This window comes from Ptychodera flava, chromosome 7 (assembly GCF_041260155.1).
Source record: "Ptychodera flava strain L36383 chromosome 7, AS_Pfla_20210202, whole genome shotgun sequence".
In the NCBI taxonomy this organism is placed as follows: domain Eukaryota; kingdom Metazoa; phylum Hemichordata; class Enteropneusta; family Ptychoderidae; genus Ptychodera; species Ptychodera flava.
This window is the reverse complement of record NC_091934.1, coordinates 27,898,459-27,918,299: the sequence shown is the minus strand read 5'-3', so window position 1 is coordinate 27,918,299 and position 19,841 is coordinate 27,898,459. Positions and strand designations below refer to the sequence as shown.

Below are 19,841 nucleotides of genomic sequence, written 5' to 3'. Positions count from 1 at the left end.
TCATCATGGCTGACGTGTTAGTTACACTCTCTGAGTACTATAATTTAACTTTCTGGTAAAGAGACTGAAGAGAATTGCAAGCATGTTGCATAATTCTTTTTTGCTCTTTTAATTTCAGTTTTATTAAAATACTTGGAGACGATGGAAAATCCCCTGATGAGACCCCTCTACACATATCATTTCCAGTCTTCCTTCTGTTAGGACGAAAACCTGGAAATTTATGTAGATGACAAGGCATAGAGAAACACTGTGCCTCAGCACACCCAGTATGGTGTCTACCTTACAGTGACACTGAGAAAATCAGGACATAGGGGACCATGTTACTGTAGCTTAATCTTGAACATGACCCTTTTCAATTTCAAACTTAAAAGAGACTGTCTCTAATGTTTCGTTTGTTTGGGTCTTTCCTGTTTTGTCGTAGACGTGAATTTACTTATGTGTGTGTTTTGCTTAAAATTCAAATCGAAAATGAGATGACTAGTTGTCAAAAAACCGATACAAATGTTTTTAAATGCCCTATAGATATGTATGTGGATAAAGAGAATGATAAATTAAAGCATTATCGATTCCAAACACCTTGTTTCATAAATCATCAACGCATATTAAACTATAAGAAAATATTATATTGTAAAGTGTTCATGCCGTCGTCATATTTTCATTTCTGCTTCATCGCAAAACATTACTCCTCATGTAGAAATGCTTCCATTGAGCTGTTGCCGCAAATCATTATGGGCGAGTGTGGTTCACAACAATGGGGAAGCATAATGCTAGCAATGGTCTTTTTCCTCTTTTCTTGGAACACAAAAAAGCAAGAATATGATGCGTAACTTCTCATTTTCTTTGAAGTGTTAAGAACTCTACTGTATGCCGTGCCCTTTCGATTAGCTGTGATATCGCAGCGGTGCTGTGGCGCCTATCGACCACGTTCATGTCTTGTTCAATGATCGTGTTCAATGTATACGGGAACGAAGATAAAAAACAAGAGAAGCTAATTGATTAGCCTGTGGTGGCAGTATGAGTTCGTCGAAGGTCAGGCTGTGCTCAATGCTCAAGGTCAAATTTGTGATAATATGTCCTACACAAAGTTGTTCGCCAATACGGTGTTATCCGAAGCCTACCACAAGTTTAGACCTACCTACCCCGTAGAAGTCGTTGACAGAATCATTAAGTATTTACAAGAGAAGGTAGGATCTTCGTTTCAGAATTAATGTGTAAACTAAACTGCTCTGTCACAGTGTGTGCCAATATTGACGTAGCTTTGCTGAGTTTGCCATGCGATCCAAATACTCAGGCAAAACCTCGAGCGAGCTACAGCACTGCAGCTATGCTCGTGTTGCTCAGCCAGCTGCAGTACAGTAGGTCGTAGCCCTGCGTACAGGTCTGTTTGTTCCCGGCGTTATACGGCCGTATAACGCCGGTAACACACAGCCCTGCCATGCAGAGCTAGCGAACCGCCAGCCGTCACGGTTTGCGGTTCGCCTACATTGAGTGCACAGACCTGTACGCAGCGGCAGGGCTAAGAAGGTCACAGCATCGTACGCAGGGCTAGGCATTGAGGGTCTTGTTTTGTCGTCCAGCCATTTAGGTACAGCATGGATGTATCCATGGGTAAAGCATGATCCCAGCCAAAACCCCTCCCAGACCATAATGGGCGAGAGCAAACTTTGCACGACATATAGTAATTCATGAGGCTAAGCTGAGAACATTTTTTTGGAGTGCCGGGAGGGGGTACATTAAATGCTATTATTTGCTCACGTGTTCACACACGTGAGCATATGTCGCAGCGATGTCTGTCTGTCTGTCTGTCTGTCTGTCTGTTGGTCCGATATCTCAAAAAGGCTAATCAGTCAAATCTGGTACATAGATTGAGTTTGCAAATGGCAAAAGCTGCCACAAAATTCACTTGTTTGCTCACGTGTTCACACACGTGAGCATATGTCGCAGCGATGTCTGTCTGCTGTGTGTGTGTGTCTGTCTGTCTGTCTGTCTGTCTGTCTGTTGGTCCAATATCTCAAAAACGGCTTATCAGATCAGAATCAAATCTGGTACATAGATTCAGTTAGCAAATGGCAAGAACTGATTAGTTTTGGTGGGTTTGGCTTGCATACTTTTTGCTCATTTGCATAATTAATGATTTTAGAAAAAAAAACGAATATACATTAAAACAACTGCACAAAATTTGATGAGATTTGCTACAAATGTTGATCACACCAAGATATATGAGCAGTTGGAATCATTAAGGGATGACATGAAAGATACTAGCTAATTGCATATTTAATGAACTTTCCTAATAAGGGATATATCTGATTTGACACGATCAAAATTGACCAAACGTGCTACATGCATGAAGATACTATGATACAATATTATTGAAAGTCATTTAGCATTTTCTCTTCAGCCGATTCCTAATTTGCATATTTAATGAACTTTCCTAATTAGGGATATATATCTGAATTTACTTGACCAAAGTGACAAAACTCGCTACATGTTTGGAGATATTACGATACAACATAATTGAAAATCATCAAGCATTTTTACTTCAGCAAATTCCTAATTACATATTGAATGAACTCTGCTAATTAGGGATATATATCTGAAATGACTGGACCAAAATTGATGAAAATTGCGATATACATTAAAGGTACTATGATACAACATTATTGAAAGTCATTTAGCAGTTTTACTTCAGCCAATTCTGAATTTGCATATTAATGACTTCCCTAATTAAGGATATATATCACAATTAACTTGATTGCAGTGGTTGAAACTTGCTTTTTACATCAAAGATACTGTGATATAAAATTATTGAAAGTCAAAAGACATTTTTACTTCGGCCAATTCCTAATTTGCATATTAAATGAATTTTCATAATTAGGGGATATCTGAATTGACCTGATCAAAATTGATGAAACTTGCTATGTACATTAAAGACACTATAATACAATGTTATTGAAAGTCATTAAGCATTTTCTCTTCAGCCAATTCCTAATTTGCATATTTAATGAACTTTCCTAATTAGGGATATATATCTGAATTTACTTGACCAAAGTTGACAAAACTTGCTACATGTATTGGAGATACTATGATACAGCATTATTAAAATCATTAAGCAATTTTACTTCGGCCAATCCTAATTTGCATTTTCAATATCTTTTCTAATAGGGATATATACTGGGATTCACTTGATCAAAGTTGGCAAAACATGCTGTGTACATTGATGATTATACCAGGTTAAAACAATATTGAAAGTCATTTCACATTTTCATGTCAGCTAATTTATAATTTGCATATCTAATGAGCTGTCAAAGTTTGGTATATATGGCTTGAAGGACTTGGCTAAAGGTAATTAGTTCCAGAGACCAGCTCTGGAACTGTTAGTTTTTGCTCACTTTCCTTCTTTCTTTCTTTCTTTCTTTCTTTCTTCTATCTTTCTTTCTTTCTTTCTTTCTTTCTCTATTTCCGGTTTAACTACCGTAGAACATGCTATACACAAATTTTACCGTAATTACCCAGAATGCAATGCGACACGCTTATGACGTCATCGCTCAGCTCGGACGGGTTTTACGGGCATTCTTGTTTGTTTATTTATTTTTATTTGGCATGCTCAACTATCATATTGCATTCAGTTATTAATAATTCTAGCTTTCTTTCGCTTTGTTTTTTGTTGCTTTTTGATGTTATTTTTCTCTAAATACTCGCCGTACGTGGCGCTATACTGTTTCGCCCGAATACCCGAATCACTAATTCCAAATGAAGGCCGTGTTTGCAATGAATTGTGGGAAATAAAGCTTTGGTCAAGGGGTCATTCGTGCCAAAGTGCCGGCGGCGTCCCTAGTTACCCCATATAGTGGCGCCATTGTTTTGCGGCAAATTCAAAGTTGCAGTGAATCACGGTAAGCTATTTTTCGTTATTTAAACACAAAACACGAAAATTTACCAACATTGTCGAAACATCAACAACGTACAAACATCTCTGTATCAGTATTTTTTTTGTTTAACCCTATCGAAAAATGAAATTCTCACTGATTGCGCTCCGCTGTGTGCGTAAGTCAGTTTGCACTGTCGTCTGCTTCAAGTTCAACCGCCATCATATTACATGTATAAGACTACGGTTGCTGACAGTTCAGAGGACCTAGATTTCATATCAGAAAGAAAGGAGCCATATCGAACTTAATATAACATATAAACATAATCCTAGATTTACAATAAGTCGATTGAGTGTTTCTTGGTTTAGTCATGAACATTCATTCGAGTCCTGTACTGTTTACATATAGGCCTAAGTTTAGTAAGCTTATACTGTAGGCTATACATACTTGCGGTCGCGATCCCTCATTAATTTGATAAGTAGACATGCCAAAAGATGGAATAAATCTCTGAACGCATCATTCAATATATTTTTTCAGATGTCACACAGAAACTGTGCCGTTTATGGGTGTGCCAACAGTGTCTATCACCTCAATAAATGGAAGGACGGCGTTTGTGAAATACACGGCTGTAACCGTGGCACTCGCTCCTGCTCGTGTACACCACCATTCACCCTGTTTCCTTTCCCTACTGTATCTCGGGATCCAGATGCTAGAGCACGCTGGGTTAGAGTGATAAACAGGCAGGGCTCTCGTGGAAGTGTTTGGCAACCAAACTATAATTCAAGGGTGTGTTCCAAACACTTGGTTGGCGGAGAACCGACCACTCTTCATCCCGACCCTACTCTGGATTTAGGCTATGATTTGCCGGTAGTTCCAACACGACGGGCCCGCCGAACAGAACGCCATATGTGCCAGAGAAAAAGCGGAAAATGAAAACGATACATGCAGAAGAAGTAACCAACGTCATTCAAGCTAACAACGTCGATGGAGACCGTCAGGACGAAAATGACAGTGCCAGTGCCGAACTACCCGACGCAAAGCACAATGCAAACTTACCTTTAAATCATGATGAGAACTCTCAGTGTGACGATGACAATTATGATCCAATGCGTTATCATAACTATGACAATACTTGCACTCAATGCCGGATCAAATCCAAAAAAATATCAAATCTCAAAATCTTAATTTCAAAACTAAAGAAACGGATTATTCAATATGAGGGTAAGCTAGTCGAAAAGGAAATTAAGTCACGCAAATTTGGTTACGACCAAATTGATACCGATAGTAAATGTAAATTTTATACGGGTATCGAAAATATAGCAACATTTCAAGCTTTATATCGTGAAATTGAGAGCCGGGTCCCAAAACTAAATTACTGGAAAGGGCCTGTAAAATTATCCTCCAAGGTGCCACGCCGTTTTTCAAAGTCACCGAAGAAGTTTGGCCCATCAAGGAAGTTAACAGGGAAGGATGAATTTTTACTCTTCCTTATGAAAATCAGGCTAGGTCTCCTGCATAGGGATCTAGGTTATCGGTTTGGTATTTCCCCTAACACAGTCAGTAAGATTTTTTTAACTTGGCTTAGATTCTTATCCAGAGAGTGGGGTTGTATGTTATTTAATCCCCCTAGATATGTAGTGTGGCAGCATCTCCCCAAGAAATTTTCAAATGTCCAATTTAAAAATTGCCGTCACATAATTGACTGTACAGAGATTTTTATTGAAACCCCTCGAGATTTGCGTATCCAAGCTGCTACCTGGTCTGACTACAAGCACCATCATACTATTAAATACTTGCTCAGTATTATCCCAACAGGGGCTTTCAATTTGTATCCTGTGGTTGGGGTGGCCGTACGTCAGACTGCCATGTCGTTAAACACTCCGGCTTCCGCGACATCATCGAAGCACAAGACATGGTAATGACAGATAGGGGATTTCAAATAGCCGACGAACTTGTCATCCGCCATGCTCATCTGTACATATCACCAGGCCGTAGAGGAACGGAGCAAATGTCCGAGGCCGATGTTCAAAAAACAAAGAAAATCGCAAATCGGAGAATATATATTGAAATGGCCATTGGGAGATTGAAAAAGTTTCGCATCTTAAAACATGAATTACCTGTTACATTGGTCCATCATTTAGATGATACTATAACATGCTGCGCCGCCCTGTGTAATATTTACCCCTTTGTGTAAATAATCATTTTGTAGATATTGCAATTAAACCAGTTTTGACATGATATTTATAATTGTACTTGCAGATAATTCCATATAGAGAAAAAAAAAATAAAAATATATATATATATATATGTATATATATATATATATATATATATATATATATATATATTGTATATATATATTGTCTATATATATTGTCTATATATATATATATATATATATATATATATATATATATATATATATATATTGTCTGTCTGTCTGTCTGTCTGTTTATACACGCACACGCATAAGTTCTTCAATAGGTCAAAACACATTCAATTTAAACAATCGAACTTCCCACCGTCTTTTATTTTACTGACTTACGAGCCAAAATATATTCTGGAGAAACTAAGAACAGTATCCCTTTTTCTGAAATCATTACAGAATATCAATTTATCTGAACAGCTTATGTAAATTATAAATTACACGACTGGCATTGCCATGTTTTACCTATTTTGCGAAGATGTTGCTGGGAACAGATTGAGGAACACTTTAAATACACCAACACATACAACTATGACATTGAATGCTACGTTGAGTAAACATATCAATATCTTCTTCTTCGAGGCAAACTTCCGAAGACATTAGACATACAATCATCTAGTCTTCAAGGGCAGATCTCTTGTTTGGCCGCGATGACGTTGAAACGAGAGTGGCGCGTACATTAGAAGGGCCCGTTGAACTTTACTCTGCAGCTCAATGTCATTTGCACATGATTGAAGAGCGCAATTAATTCGACATGTGATAACTTTTACAGCTAGATATTTAAAGAAAAAGTAATCAAGTCTTTCGACCATATTAAACCAGCAGCTTCGATCAAAACATATCCTCTCAAGATGATAACCATGTGACGTGAACACGAAACTATCACACCATTTGTGACCAGTGACCCCCGTTTGTCCTTGGACCTGAGCATAATAGGCATGATTGTGCTTCAGCGTAGTTTTGCCATCCACCATTACAAGATAGACTGGTTTGCCAACCTTGGGAGTTGTATGGGCAATACTTCAAGGACACTTTATTTCCACATGTCCCTGGCCACAGCATTTACAAGAAACCATCAAATCTGGGGTGCCCCCTACGTATGGTCGATTCTTATCGATAAATATCCCATATTCTCTGGTCGTAACCTCATTATTCTCCTTACTCATGATTCCGATGTACTTTTGTTTTGCAATTGGTTCCATGTTGCGACCATGTTTCAGTGCAGGTAAGTCTGGATTAATCGGTTTATATCCCATTAGCTTAACTACCAAATTTTGTGTTTCTTTCGATCGGATTAATTTCTCATTTACTAAAGTATTAACTTTTGTGAAAACGGAATAGAAATTAGAGGCAGTAATCCTACCTACCAACTCTTACTTCGTGACACATAGCACTCCTATTTTGTAATCTTGTGTTTTATTTCAATAAATTAAGATCTTCATCAGAATACTTTGGAAATGAATAAAGAAATATGGCACGTAAATTAGTTTCTACACTTGTTCTTTGTTGACAGTAACTGCAGCCAGATCTGCAAAGTTGATAATCTCTGTACAATGATAATCTGCGTCGAGTGTATCAATTTGGTCCCCGACACCAGACAAGTCACTCTAGGCATTATTAGTGCTTTGAACATTGTTCACAGATACTTTTTCAAACATAGTCAATAAACATGCATTGGAAACAGTCTGACGAAGTCGATTGTGGAGATCGTTTTTCATCATTTGCAGGTTGGTACCTCTCAGGAAGTGGAAAAAATAAGCACTTTCTTGTGTCGACGAGGGTTCTCTTTACAGTTCCTGAAACAGAACAAAAATGTAGACGAGATATTTCAAAATAAATCGTATATGATAGACATATAAGCTAACTAAAATATGAAAAATGTCAATTTATAAAACTGTCTGGTCAAGTGATAAATGATAAAATATATTAATAGAAAGCAACTTCGAACTCACATAAAATACATTATTTTCATAACCTGTCAAAAGCGCAACAAATCTATTCTCTACAAATATATTCTCTATTTACCGACATTTCTCTCTGTGACATTTCACAAGATTGTGTGCGTTATAAGTCCGAACAAAAAAACTGTGCTGTTCCGATAACCCGATCTACCCTATTTTTTACCTGCCGACCCCAAACTTTTAAAACTACGTAAACATGGAAGTAAAAAAAAAATGAAATACCCGTAAAATCACGCGTTCGTTATTTGGCATTTGATTATTGCTTGAACGAGCATGTCTTTTGTTTTTTCCTTCTATGGGTGTGATACATTTTTCTGGAAATGTTGTAGCCAGCGTTTGACCGCCTGAACCCTGAAATGCATATTTAAAACAAATATTTTGGAAAAAACTCCTGCCGACCTATCTCCCTATTTTTGGAAACCATGTTATCGGAACCTCACAATTTTTTTTGGCATAATACATTACATAACATGAGTGGGTGATACAGTGCACCTGGTGGCAATAATAATGTGTTATCGGTAGGCAGCCTACATTTGTCAGAAATAGCAGAGAGAGAGAGAGAGAGAGAGAGAGAGAGAGAGAGATACCACCAGAACTACTATGTAATAATTAATATGACAACTGAAGCAACAACGATCACGTGATTATTTTTACTAACCTTTAGCATTATATTTGGCTTGTTTGAAGTTCATTTCCTGTACTCTCATAGGATTTATGTCTGTTTTCTTTTTAGGTACGTTCCATCTGCAGTTTACTTCGGTGCATGTTAGGTTTGTCATTCCAGTCCTATTGGCGGCTTCTACTCTGAAGAGCAAAGCGGTCACGTGGCTACAAGTCTCACCAAGACTTAAATTTAGAGAGAGAAAAAATGAAAAATTACATTCAATAGCCATCTATTTTACTTTTTATTTGATATTTCGTTGCATGAGCCCACATAGCTGCTAAAGATACACTCTGGAGGATGTTAATGTGTTCAAACCACAGACAACTGAGGAGAAAACGCTTTTCTCTTTGTCTGTGTTCAAACTGATGCTTACTCGTTGGTTTATAAATATTCTATCCATTAAATATATATATATATATATATATATATATATATATATATATATATATATATATATATATACATTATATATATGTATCCTTTAATCATTTTGATTAAGAAAAACAGTTCGTATTCCCATAAGCAGTGATCAGTATGATTTCAGTGATTTGCAAACTTACCCAGCGGTACAGGTGCAATATGCAGAATGGATCGACCCGTCCATCTTTACACAAATCCAACAGTCATGTGGAGGACAGCCAATTCGTTGAGATGGTGTGCACTTTCCACGCAAAAACACATACTCCTTATCAGCAGAAGTGTCAAGGATGAAAATTTCTTTCATCCAGTCCGCGTGAAAGTACCGAAAAGCTTTGCCCTCTTTATATTCATTTAACATTCGTTTTGTTAGGTCAATGTTTCTGCCAGGGTGATCGATCATGACAAATTGACATATGTCATTGAAATAGACAGGGGGCCACTTTTTCATGCCACCCTCTGATTCTCCTAGCCAGCCACTTTCCATGGTAAGAGGATCGGCTAGTTGACCTGTCGGTGTAGAAAGCAGAGTGAAGTACTCTTTCTGCTTTTCTTTGAGAAGTTCTAGCTGGCTCTTCAGGACTGGCAATTCCATCTCCCAGGCCGCATACGCTCTTGCAACGAGCATTGCCTTAGTTCCATCTTTTTCAGTCCTCTCTTGCCAATGTACTGCTGAAGTGCGCTTACAGTCCAAGTTTCAAAATCTTCTGGTGTCATAGTTGTTTGACACTGTGGCAATCGATCTTCCATGTTTGTAATCATATCTAGAAATAAAAGAGAGACATTTACCTATAATGGCGCACCTATACGTATACAGGACACAATACCCGTGCTGGAAAGAGTTGGGTCCAAAACCCTCTAACATTCAGAGATTTATTCGATCTCTAAATATGTCTACTTTATCGTATTGCTGAGGGATCGCGACTGCTGTAGCGCCGTTCGAGGGTAACCGTACGTAAACAGGACCCGGAATGTTCATGACTAAACCAAGAAACAGTCAATCGACTCATTGTAAATCTAGGATTATGTATATATATTATATTAAGTTCGATATGGCTCCTTTCTTTTGATATGAAATTTAAGGTCCTCTGAACTGTCAGCAACCGCAGTCTTATGGCGGTTGAACTTGAAGCAGACGACAGTGCAAACCGCACACAGCGGAGCGCAATCAGTGAGAATTTCTTTTTTCGCTAGGGTTAAACAAAAAAAATACTGATACAGAGATGTTTGTACGTTGTTGATGTTTCGACAATGTTGGTAAATTTTCGTGTTTTGTATTTAAATAACGAAAAATAGCTTACCGTGATTCACTGCAACTTTGAATTTGCCGCAAAACAATGGCGCAATATGGGGTAACTAGGGACGCCGCCGGCACTTTGGCACGAATGACCCGTGACCTAAGCTTTTATTTCCCATAATTCATTGTAATCATGGCTTCGCTTTGAAAGTAGTGATTCGGGTATGCTCATGGTTGAATGGCACATTAACAATGGCGGCGTATCGATCGCTTCGCTCGCACATAGAGAGAAAAGTAGCCTTCCCCTAAGTTTACAAGCGCGGCTGGGCACATCGTGTACCTAGGCGAGGTGGGTGTGTTCGAAAACGAAGGTCAATGCAAAATTTGGATTCAAAATCGGCTGTTTTGGCGGAGAAACTGCCCGCCGTATTTCTGAGGAGCCACCAGCGGTTTTTCCTATATCAGTCTGCGGGGCTGTGGTGGGAGGCCGTTTAACGCCGGTAACACACAGCCCTGCCATGCAGAGCTAGGCATTCATAGTGAACGTACTGTCTGTCATGCACCGGCATGCGTTGGCTGCACGTAAAAGCAACTCAACTTTCCAAGATCAAACGGTCAGTATCTTGTGAAAACAGCGACATAGCAATGAAAATTGTTTTAGTCTGTGCTTTTAATCAAATGAAAATGCATGTGGCTCAATTCCAACGGCCTAGGTCCGATGTTTCCTCTCGTCTGATCATCGTCGTAAATCACATGCCTCTTTACGGCAACAACTCAGCGCTACCCGTCAAGCGATTGATTTTTGCGTAGGTCAGCGGAGCGAAAATTATTGCTCTGGCTCGCGAGAATGTCGTCTGATAAACATTTCCGTGCGTTGTCGCCCCCGTATGTATCTGTTGCGTTTTTACCGTAGGCTACATGTAGGCATTTGTGATCTGTGTACTGTAATTCCCCGGACTGCCTTGCTTTTAGTTGTATTATGGTGTTTACTGCTATCAGCCCTGAATATTAAAATCCAAAGCACTCTTTCATTCTGCACCTATCTTTGTCACACATTCTCTTGTTTCTTCCGCTGCTCTGGTCTCTGGAACTTCGCTTTTGCTTGCAAATGCTTTCTAGTTACACTTGCTATATAAAGTGGTGATACAGTGACAGCAGTCAAAGAAGGTATTTTTATTCTAGTTTTATCTAAGCCATGATATAATTTATATCAGTTGGATGAGGAAAGGACTGGTGTAGGCTTTGGCTTTTGACTGGGTTGTCGAATGGGGAAAACAAAATCGTGGGAGAGACATTATTATGGGCAAGCGGCAATGGGGAAGTCAGTATAACAGTTCGATGGGAAGGACATTCTCAGATAGTAAGGGAAGAGTGCAAATGTGATAAACTGATACCACTCACCACCCTAACAAATTGAAGTTTACTTCATTAGAATAGCTTTTATTCAGATCTAAGACGATGTAAATGGCTGCATAGTCTTGTAATTCTCTGGTTAGCTGCCTCTGTAAATTTATGATGCTGTGTTGTTTATGAATGCCATCTTAAATTTGAACATTTTTCATTGAGTATTCAGCCTTAAATCGATAAATCTTTAGGATATTCATTTTTTTGTCATTTTTTTTCATCAGCATCTATCGCCACTTACTCTGGCCATTGATGTAGGATGTGGCTCAGGCCAGAGCACCAGAAATCTATCGCCACACTTTGAGAAAGTAATTGGTTGTGATGTCAGTGAAACTCAGATTAAAAAGGCGGCAGAGACAGAGAAGCTTTCCAATATTGAATACAGGTGAGATACGCCTAAATTTTCTATCTTTAAATCCTTTTGCCCAATGTCCCACAGAATTTTGTTTTGTCATAGTCTTGCAAAACTGGCAGCTGAAAATAAAAAAAAAAACCGCTTTTATCCTGATCAACATACTCTGTTTCTGAGCCTATACTTAATCCACAGACCCTTGTACTTCATTATTTGTTTATTTGTTTAGACTAGTGCAATAGTTTGTTATGACAAAACGTGGGTTTTACAAATGGTAGCTCAGAGTGTTCCTATGGTGAACTTTCTCATCGCTTGGTGTAGGGCTAGTTTTTAAACTTTACGGGAAAGTTTTGTCAAGTTTGAGGTGAAAACAGCTCAACAAGCAGCTGCTGTATCTCCAGTCTACCACCACTCGCAAGACATGACATAAATCAGTTGCTGTATTTATATCAAACAAAAGCTTTTTCATTTGCATCAGCAGCCTATTTTAAAATTACATCAGGTCTGACATATGATTTACTTTGAATTTCCGTTATTTATGTCCTGTTTGTATCTACAATTTCTTATTTAACTTCCAAAATCATGACAATTGCTAAAATAGCAACTTTTTAAAAATAGCCTTATGTGTATGTCCTCATATTAGGGACGATTCAGAATTTACTTCCAGGGGGGGGGGTGGAGGATTTTCAGGGGGGCCACCCATTTTTCCCAAGAAAATTTAGGGGGGGCCAGACAAAAATACCACAATCTTTTAGGGGGGGCCAAGGAAAAAAATCATCAATTCAATATTTGCCCAGAATTTCTGATCTCTACAAAAGAGAACCATAGATGCTACCTGGGTGACAGATAAACTCAACGTGTTTAGTTAAACTCCTTTAGCTGCCAAATTCGGTAATATTCACAGTGGTTTGTTTTATGCATCTACTGCAGTATCTTGTTCTCCTCCCTGAAGCGTCATGAAATGTCCAGTATTTAGCATGTCAACACAAACCATACAGTAAACAGTCGGGGTTGTTTTTGTTGAAAAGAGATCTCGAATCAAGTCCAGGCTAGAATTCATTTATCAACAATAACAATGGTCATTTATGTTCACACTGGTATGTTGCTAAATACAGCATTGGGTGTTCTATGTAGTGATAGAATAACAAACAAATGCTGATACACAGAGATGAACATTGAACAAATGCTAAAATTACAGCAAATATTCAGCATCATCAGGTTGGGTTTACCTTGTAGCTTGTAAAGCAGTGTAAAGTTGCATGATAAAGAAGTGTTAATTTGTGCAAATGTATGCAAATCACCCGTTTTCTTGGCTTCTTTTGCCTCCCAATTTCAAAATTTCCGAAGAATATAACTCCACTCCGACTGGGTCAAATTTTTGAAATTTCACATTATGTTTTTTAAATGCTATATAACAAAACGACTATCAATTGGTTTTGTTGGCAATAAAGCTCTTACATTTTTAAAAAGAGGCATTTTGAATAAGAGGCATTTTAATTTTGCTGATCATGATTTTAATCAATTATTAGAGTGTCAGTCTTTAAACCCTACAATTTTAAAATGAGGATGGATAATGCCAAATAAAATAGTCGTTTTATTCTACATATACTCTCCTTTCAAGTGAAATATTACATTTCAGAAAATACTGTCTAGTTTTTACTTAAATTAATTTTTATCATTAATACCAAAATTGAGGTTTTTTACCCCAAATATACACCCACTTCATCCTTTGAGTAACTACTGCTACCATACTAAACTTTAGAGTCTCTGCTTTTTGAAAATATATGGTATGAGGGGGTTTCCTTGTCATCTTTGATGAGAAATATTGCTTTGAAAAAACTGTGTTGGCAACATGCAGCTCCACCTTAATTCAAAACAAAACGACTTGCTACTCTGCCACTTCTTAAAGTAACATGGTCACGTTGGTTCTCTGGGATTTCGTCAGTTCAGTGTCTGTGTCACTATTATATTCAGAACCAACACCATCTTCATCACTCTCAATGACTCCATTGACAGAGATTTCCAATTCAGAGTCACTGCTATCTGACTCTGACTCATCTGTGACATAAGTTGTTACATCTTTCCCTGACAGTTTTCTTAAATTGAATGAAGGTTGTGCATGTATATGTGCAGTTATAATTTGAACTTTTTCAGCTTTCAATTTTTTTGTTTTGGTAATTTATGTTTATCAAGGTATTTATCTAATTCTTTTACGTTTAAATTTTGAAGGTTCCCACTCAAGAGCAACTTTAACCAGTCATAGTCCTCGTATTTTTTATCCTCTCTTCTTTTCTGTTCCTTTTTCTATGTTTCATTCTCATCAATTTTACCCTTTCTAAATTTTTTAAATGTTCTACATAACCTTTTACAGTGCTTACATCTACTATAAACTTTTTTGAAAATAAATTTATGGCCGTCTCATCTTCAAGTTGCTTTTCAGCGAATAGTTTTTAATGTTGAAAATAAAAATATTATGTATTACTGTCAAAAATATATGCTGAAAAATTTATAAAAGGGATGATTTTCCAATAATCTGTATGTGCATCCAGAAGATCATGTGGCTCTGCATCAATGCTATGGTGTCGGATTGTTGAAATATTGTGTACACAAGAAATTTGCTGTAGTCCAAGAAGTGATCTCAGTGTGTATGAGGCTAGGAGAAATATGGATAGGCTTACACATTGTGTATTGATGCTAATACTTTTGTGTCCCATTCATTCTGATATGTATAATCAAAGATTTCTCAGTGGCGGCTGGCAGAAAAGGCAAAAAAACAAATTACATGTATTGTTTCATGTCATCTGAAAACATGCGCATCATGACTATTTTAAGATTAAAGTTTGTTAAAAAAATTTGAAATATGAATGCTCTGTCAATTTTGAAAAATACTGCTGACAAAATGTGAACTTTGACTTACACAGGGTTATCTGCATTTTAATATGAACATTGGATTGTTAATGGAATGAGCAGAATAACATGTGAATTCATGTTTTTGATAAGGTGTTTTGTTCAAGAAATGATCTAAAATATTCCTCAGCATTGTTGCTTTCCGTGGCAGCTACTTGGTTTTATGACAACCAAATTAGAAAAAAAGAGAAAATTAAAAACAAGTTGGCTTTCACCAATTTTAATTCCTAATGTTTAAAACTTTCACCGTGAGTCTGCATTCAGCATCATCAAATGAAATGTATGCTGAACTTGTGCATGTACATGTACATCTTACTTTCCAGAAATATCTGGATATCTGCAAATGATGTACAATTAAACTTCTAGATATATATCACTTTGCCAATTATCTGCTCCTCTGATTTCCTCTTCACCATTTCTAACTGACATCTTTGCTTGTCTTTGTGTGCATCATATGTATCAGTGAGACATAACGAAAAACGTATTCATATTTAGTAATTAACTTTTCTTCAGAAATTTACAACCAGATGTGTTTATGCTACCCTTTCCAAAAGTGTGCCACTTGCAGTCCCTGCAAATCATTCTTTTATAGTCACATAACCCTGAAATGATTTGTTATATCATCGATTAAATGTCCACTACAGTTCCTGCAACTTGTTAGACTGGATATGTCTATAGTGTATAAGCATGCATGTATATATAGGGGGGGGCCATGGAAAAAAACACGAAAGATGAGGGGGGGCCATAGATTTTTTCTATAATTTACTAGGGGGGGCCATGGAAAAAAATCACCAGAAAATAGAAAATCCTCCACCCCCCCCCCCTGGAAGTAAATTCTGAATCGTCCCTTATCAATTTATCTGTCAATAATTACATTGCATTGAGACAAAGTGTGATGCTTCCAATTCTAATGCTCCAATGTTTCAACACACTTAAGGGCTGGTAGCTGTATTTTGTTATGTGAGATGATGATTTCATAATAATTTCTTCACTAGTTTTGTTTTTAATGTCAAATATAGTTTCGTGTTCTACTCCTCAAAGCATGTTTAAACAGGAACTCCCCCTATAAAAGCCGGATTTTATCGTAAATCTATGCAAATTTAAAAAAAGCGACGCTGTTGATTCGATGTGCCATGTTTAGTCCCAGAATCCCAGAATTTTGTTATGTTTCAGGCTTTCATTGTCATTTAATCTTGCATGTGATGTCATGGAATATATAGCGACCAATCTTGAGTCGAAAATAAACAGAATAATTGTTCCCGTTTTTGTCGGAGAGCACATGTGTCATAAATTGTGTTTCCTGTACGACAAGTTGACCCCTATTTGCATATGTCACGAAAGTACCGATCACGATTATTCAAATTTGTCATACGGTCAGAGCAATGTAACATGATAATTCAAAACTCCCACCCAGTGCATGCAAATGGCTGCATCATGAGTAATCCCCCTATTGTGCGCCCACAGTCCTGTAACTTCCCGTTTAAACCCTGATTATTTAGCTTGTCAGCATGTGTTATTATGGTTGTTTACATTTGAATTCTAGTCCAGACGAGAATTCACTTGTCAACAAATACAATGCGGTCTACACCTACACATGTACCAGCTGACTTGATAGGCTGAATACTTGGTACCTCAACATGTTTTGGGGAGTAAGCAAGAAACTGTATTGACATAAAAAAAGAAAAATAATGAAAAACAATCATCAAAAGTTACGGCTACTGGCCCTTCAAAGGAGAAGAATTAAAGGTAGTTGTTGTCATTAACCAAAAAGAATAAAAATATTACCAAAAGTCTAGCACCAAAGTAAAGAAAATATTATCAAAACATTCAATTACATGTATTGTCCCAAAAAGAGGAATACTAAACATGTCATATAAAGTCTTTCCGACTTGACATTACATAATTCATCATTTAATTATCACCACCTTGATTTGCAGGATTGGTAATGACGAGGCACTCCCAGCTGAAGACGGATCAGTTGACCTGGTAACTGCTGCCCAAGCTGCTCACTGGTTCAATCTCAAGACATTTTACTCCGAGGTTGACAGGATACTCAAGCCAGGTGGCTGTCTAGCTCTCTACGGATATGGAAATGCAGAGTTTCATCAAAATTCAAATGCAGCAGAACTTCAGAAAGTTTGTAACGAGGTATGTTCTTGTTTCACAGTACTGTGAATTCACACATACTTCTTGATTAATGAATTGATATTTGATAAGTTGTTCAAGTTTGCAGAATCAGAGCGTACTTGATGTGTAATATCTAACAAAAGTACATTCCGAAAAAGATTAATAATCAATGTAAAGTTACAGGCTCAAAGACTACATGTCATGGATTCTGCCAATAACCTCTACACTTCACAATCAGTTGGCAACATAAACTACCATAATTTTGACTTAACCCTTGGCTCTATCTCCCTTTCTAATTTTTTCCCACATTTCTCATCCAGTTTTACACTCTCAAAGGATACTGCGAAGGCAGACGGAAGTATGTTGAAGATCTGTATGTTGATATCCATCTGCCATACAGTGATTCTATAAGGTTAGGATAGCTAGCGCCACACATATGAAACAGATATACTCAGAAACACATAACACACATACAAGTATATGAATGATGTGCATATGTGCCTGTTACATATATATATATATATATATATATATATATATATATATATATATATATATATATATATATATATATATATATATATATATATATATATATATATATGAGACTTTTTTTCAGGGCATCGTATATACCTCATGAATGTGAATCTTGACAGAATTCTTGCCCATCACATCAGTTTGTGGTATTTTGCGCACATCCAATTACGTGCACACACCGAAGTAAATGCCACAGTTAGGCCAATCAAGGGTTCAAGCTGCAAATGCTGCAGTATCTACATGTACATAGAGACCATTTCTATGGAATGCTAATAATATTCTCAGACCAACAAACTTTGTTCCTTCTCTCAATTTCCAGAGATCACTCAATGGCCATTGAAATGGAGTATACGGTATCTGACTTTGTTGGCTTCCTCAGTTCATGGTCAGCATTTCATGAATACAAGAGACTTCACCCAGAAGAAGACGCCCTGCAAACAGTACTTGAAAAGTAAGAAAACAGATGAAAACAATGTCTCTTTTACAAATTTTTTTCTGTGCTCAAATCACCACTTTTTTATTGTCCATTACCATACAGTTTGGAATTCTTTCCGTGTTTCATTTAAAAATTTGTTGGGCTTTGGCACAGTCCTATACTTACCTCATTTACATCTTAGGCCGGGGTGTGATGGTAACAGAGTATTTGGACTTTAAAGTAGAGTGTGCCTCGGGGACAGATATTCAGTCTCTCAAACTTTTTCAATATTCTTTTGGTCTTCACTTGTGGGGGCTCAATTTGAACTTTTTCACCGCCATAGTTTTGTGACAATAAGGAATTTTATTTTACTCCAAAGATATAACACGTAATCACGGCCATTTTGAATTTAAAATGTTGGTAAATATTGGGTAATTTGTTTCTCTAGTACCAAAATTTACATGGTGAACCCTGATTTTGATCCTTGATTTTGAAAAAGAATGGTTGAAAGTTTTCTTGACGAAGGTTTGAGCAAAAGTTTAAATCTCTCATTTTCGAGATGCAAGCTACCTTAAATATGTGCTTACTATGGCTTTTGTGGACACACTTTGAAACTTGTACAGAAAGATTTACTCTGCTTTGTCTCGTTACTGTGAAAAACTAAAAAAAACATCGTTCAAAACTGAGTTAACATGGAGAATTGTGGCCATTTGGATTCATAAATATAAGTATCAAATAGTTTGATTTGATATTCTCATACCCAAAATTTTAATTCAACTGAGCTCTATATATTTAGTAATTATAAACCTTAATGAAGTTTATTTAGAAAGGAATGTAATATTACATTTTAAAATTTTTGTTTTTGAGGTTCCTCTTATCTTCAGCATTAATAAAATTGCTTCAGCACCCTTTTTGCACCATTTCAAGTGAAACATGCAAGCTTTTATCTCCATTTTGAATGCTCTTTTTCCATTTCAGATTTACAAGAGCCTTTGGCAAAGATGCCAAGTCAGCTGACCACACGACAATGAACGTCTCCTATCCAATCTTCCTCCTCCTTGGCAGAAAGCCCAACAGTTAGCAGCCATGATAAGTAAACTCCTACCACATTGAATGATGATGTAATCTTTGGTAATAATCATGTAACTGCAAAGCAGTATGGTGATATTCAGCACCTCTATCAAACTCAGGATACATGCCACGTTCGCAGTACTGTTGATTTAAGAGTTTGTGCCAAATATGAAATTTGTGTTTAATTTCACTAACTAAATAAATTATGCATTATTTACAAAGAAGTTCTTGGTTTCATCAATCCTTTAATAGAAAGAAATGAACTTTTACTGTTTATGCATATATGTCTAAATTTAAGCAGCCGGCGTAAATCTCATAAGAATATTAGAAGTATTTCATAAGCAAAGTAGTGAAGAGTTAGAATCTCATAAGATTCTTATTAAATTCTTATAAAAAACTAAATTTCTTACATAATTCTAATAGGCAAATAAGTTGGAGGAAAAGAGGAGGAAATTTTCATAAATGAGTGAGAAATTTTAATTTACAACTCAAAATTGGTTTCACTACAAATACTTATATATAGATAAGAATCTTATGAAATTCTTAATCTTAACGAATTTGCAAGTGAAATATTTATAGAAATCTTATAAGATTCTTGTACATGTGAGACATCTCAGCTCAAACACTAAAAGTCATCTATCCTGTGCAGGTGAACGTTACCTTTTAATTTTATGGCA

General features: G+C 36.9%; 1 protein-coding gene across 1 annotated transcript; it reads left to right on the top strand.

Moving 5' to 3' along the window:
- The first annotated feature begins 1,017 nt into the window (after window positions 1–1,017).
- Window positions 1,018–19,465, top strand: LOC139137165 (putative methyltransferase DDB_G0268948). The gene is made up of 6 exons (XM_070705144.1): window positions 1,018–1,184; window positions 11,980–12,140; window positions 16,952–17,162; window positions 17,462–17,553; window positions 17,998–18,129; window positions 19,072–19,465. Exons 1-6 carry the CDS (start codon window positions 1,071–1,073, stop codon window positions 19,172–19,174), a joined length of 813 nt encoding a protein of 270 aa, XP_070561245.1. The 5' UTR covers window positions 1,018–1,070; the 3' UTR covers window positions 19,175–19,465.
- Window positions 19,466–19,841: the final 376 nt, after the last annotated feature.

What these genes read in the sequence shown, in the direction of transcription:
- LOC139137165 (XM_070705144.1), top strand. Translation starts at nt 1,071, where the DNA reads ATGTCCTACACAAAGTTGTTCGCCAATACGGTGTTATCCGAAGCCTAC. An exon ending in TTAAGTATTTACAAGAGAAG is followed by an intron (nt 1,185 to 11,979) that starts GTAGGATCTTCG and finishes TTTTTTCATCAG; the next exon opens with CATCTATCGCCACTTACTCT. An exon ending in CTGCAAACAGTACTTGAAAA is followed by an intron (nt 18,130 to 19,071) that starts GTAAGAAAACAG and finishes TTTCCATTTCAG; the next exon opens with ATTTACAAGAGCCTTTGGCA.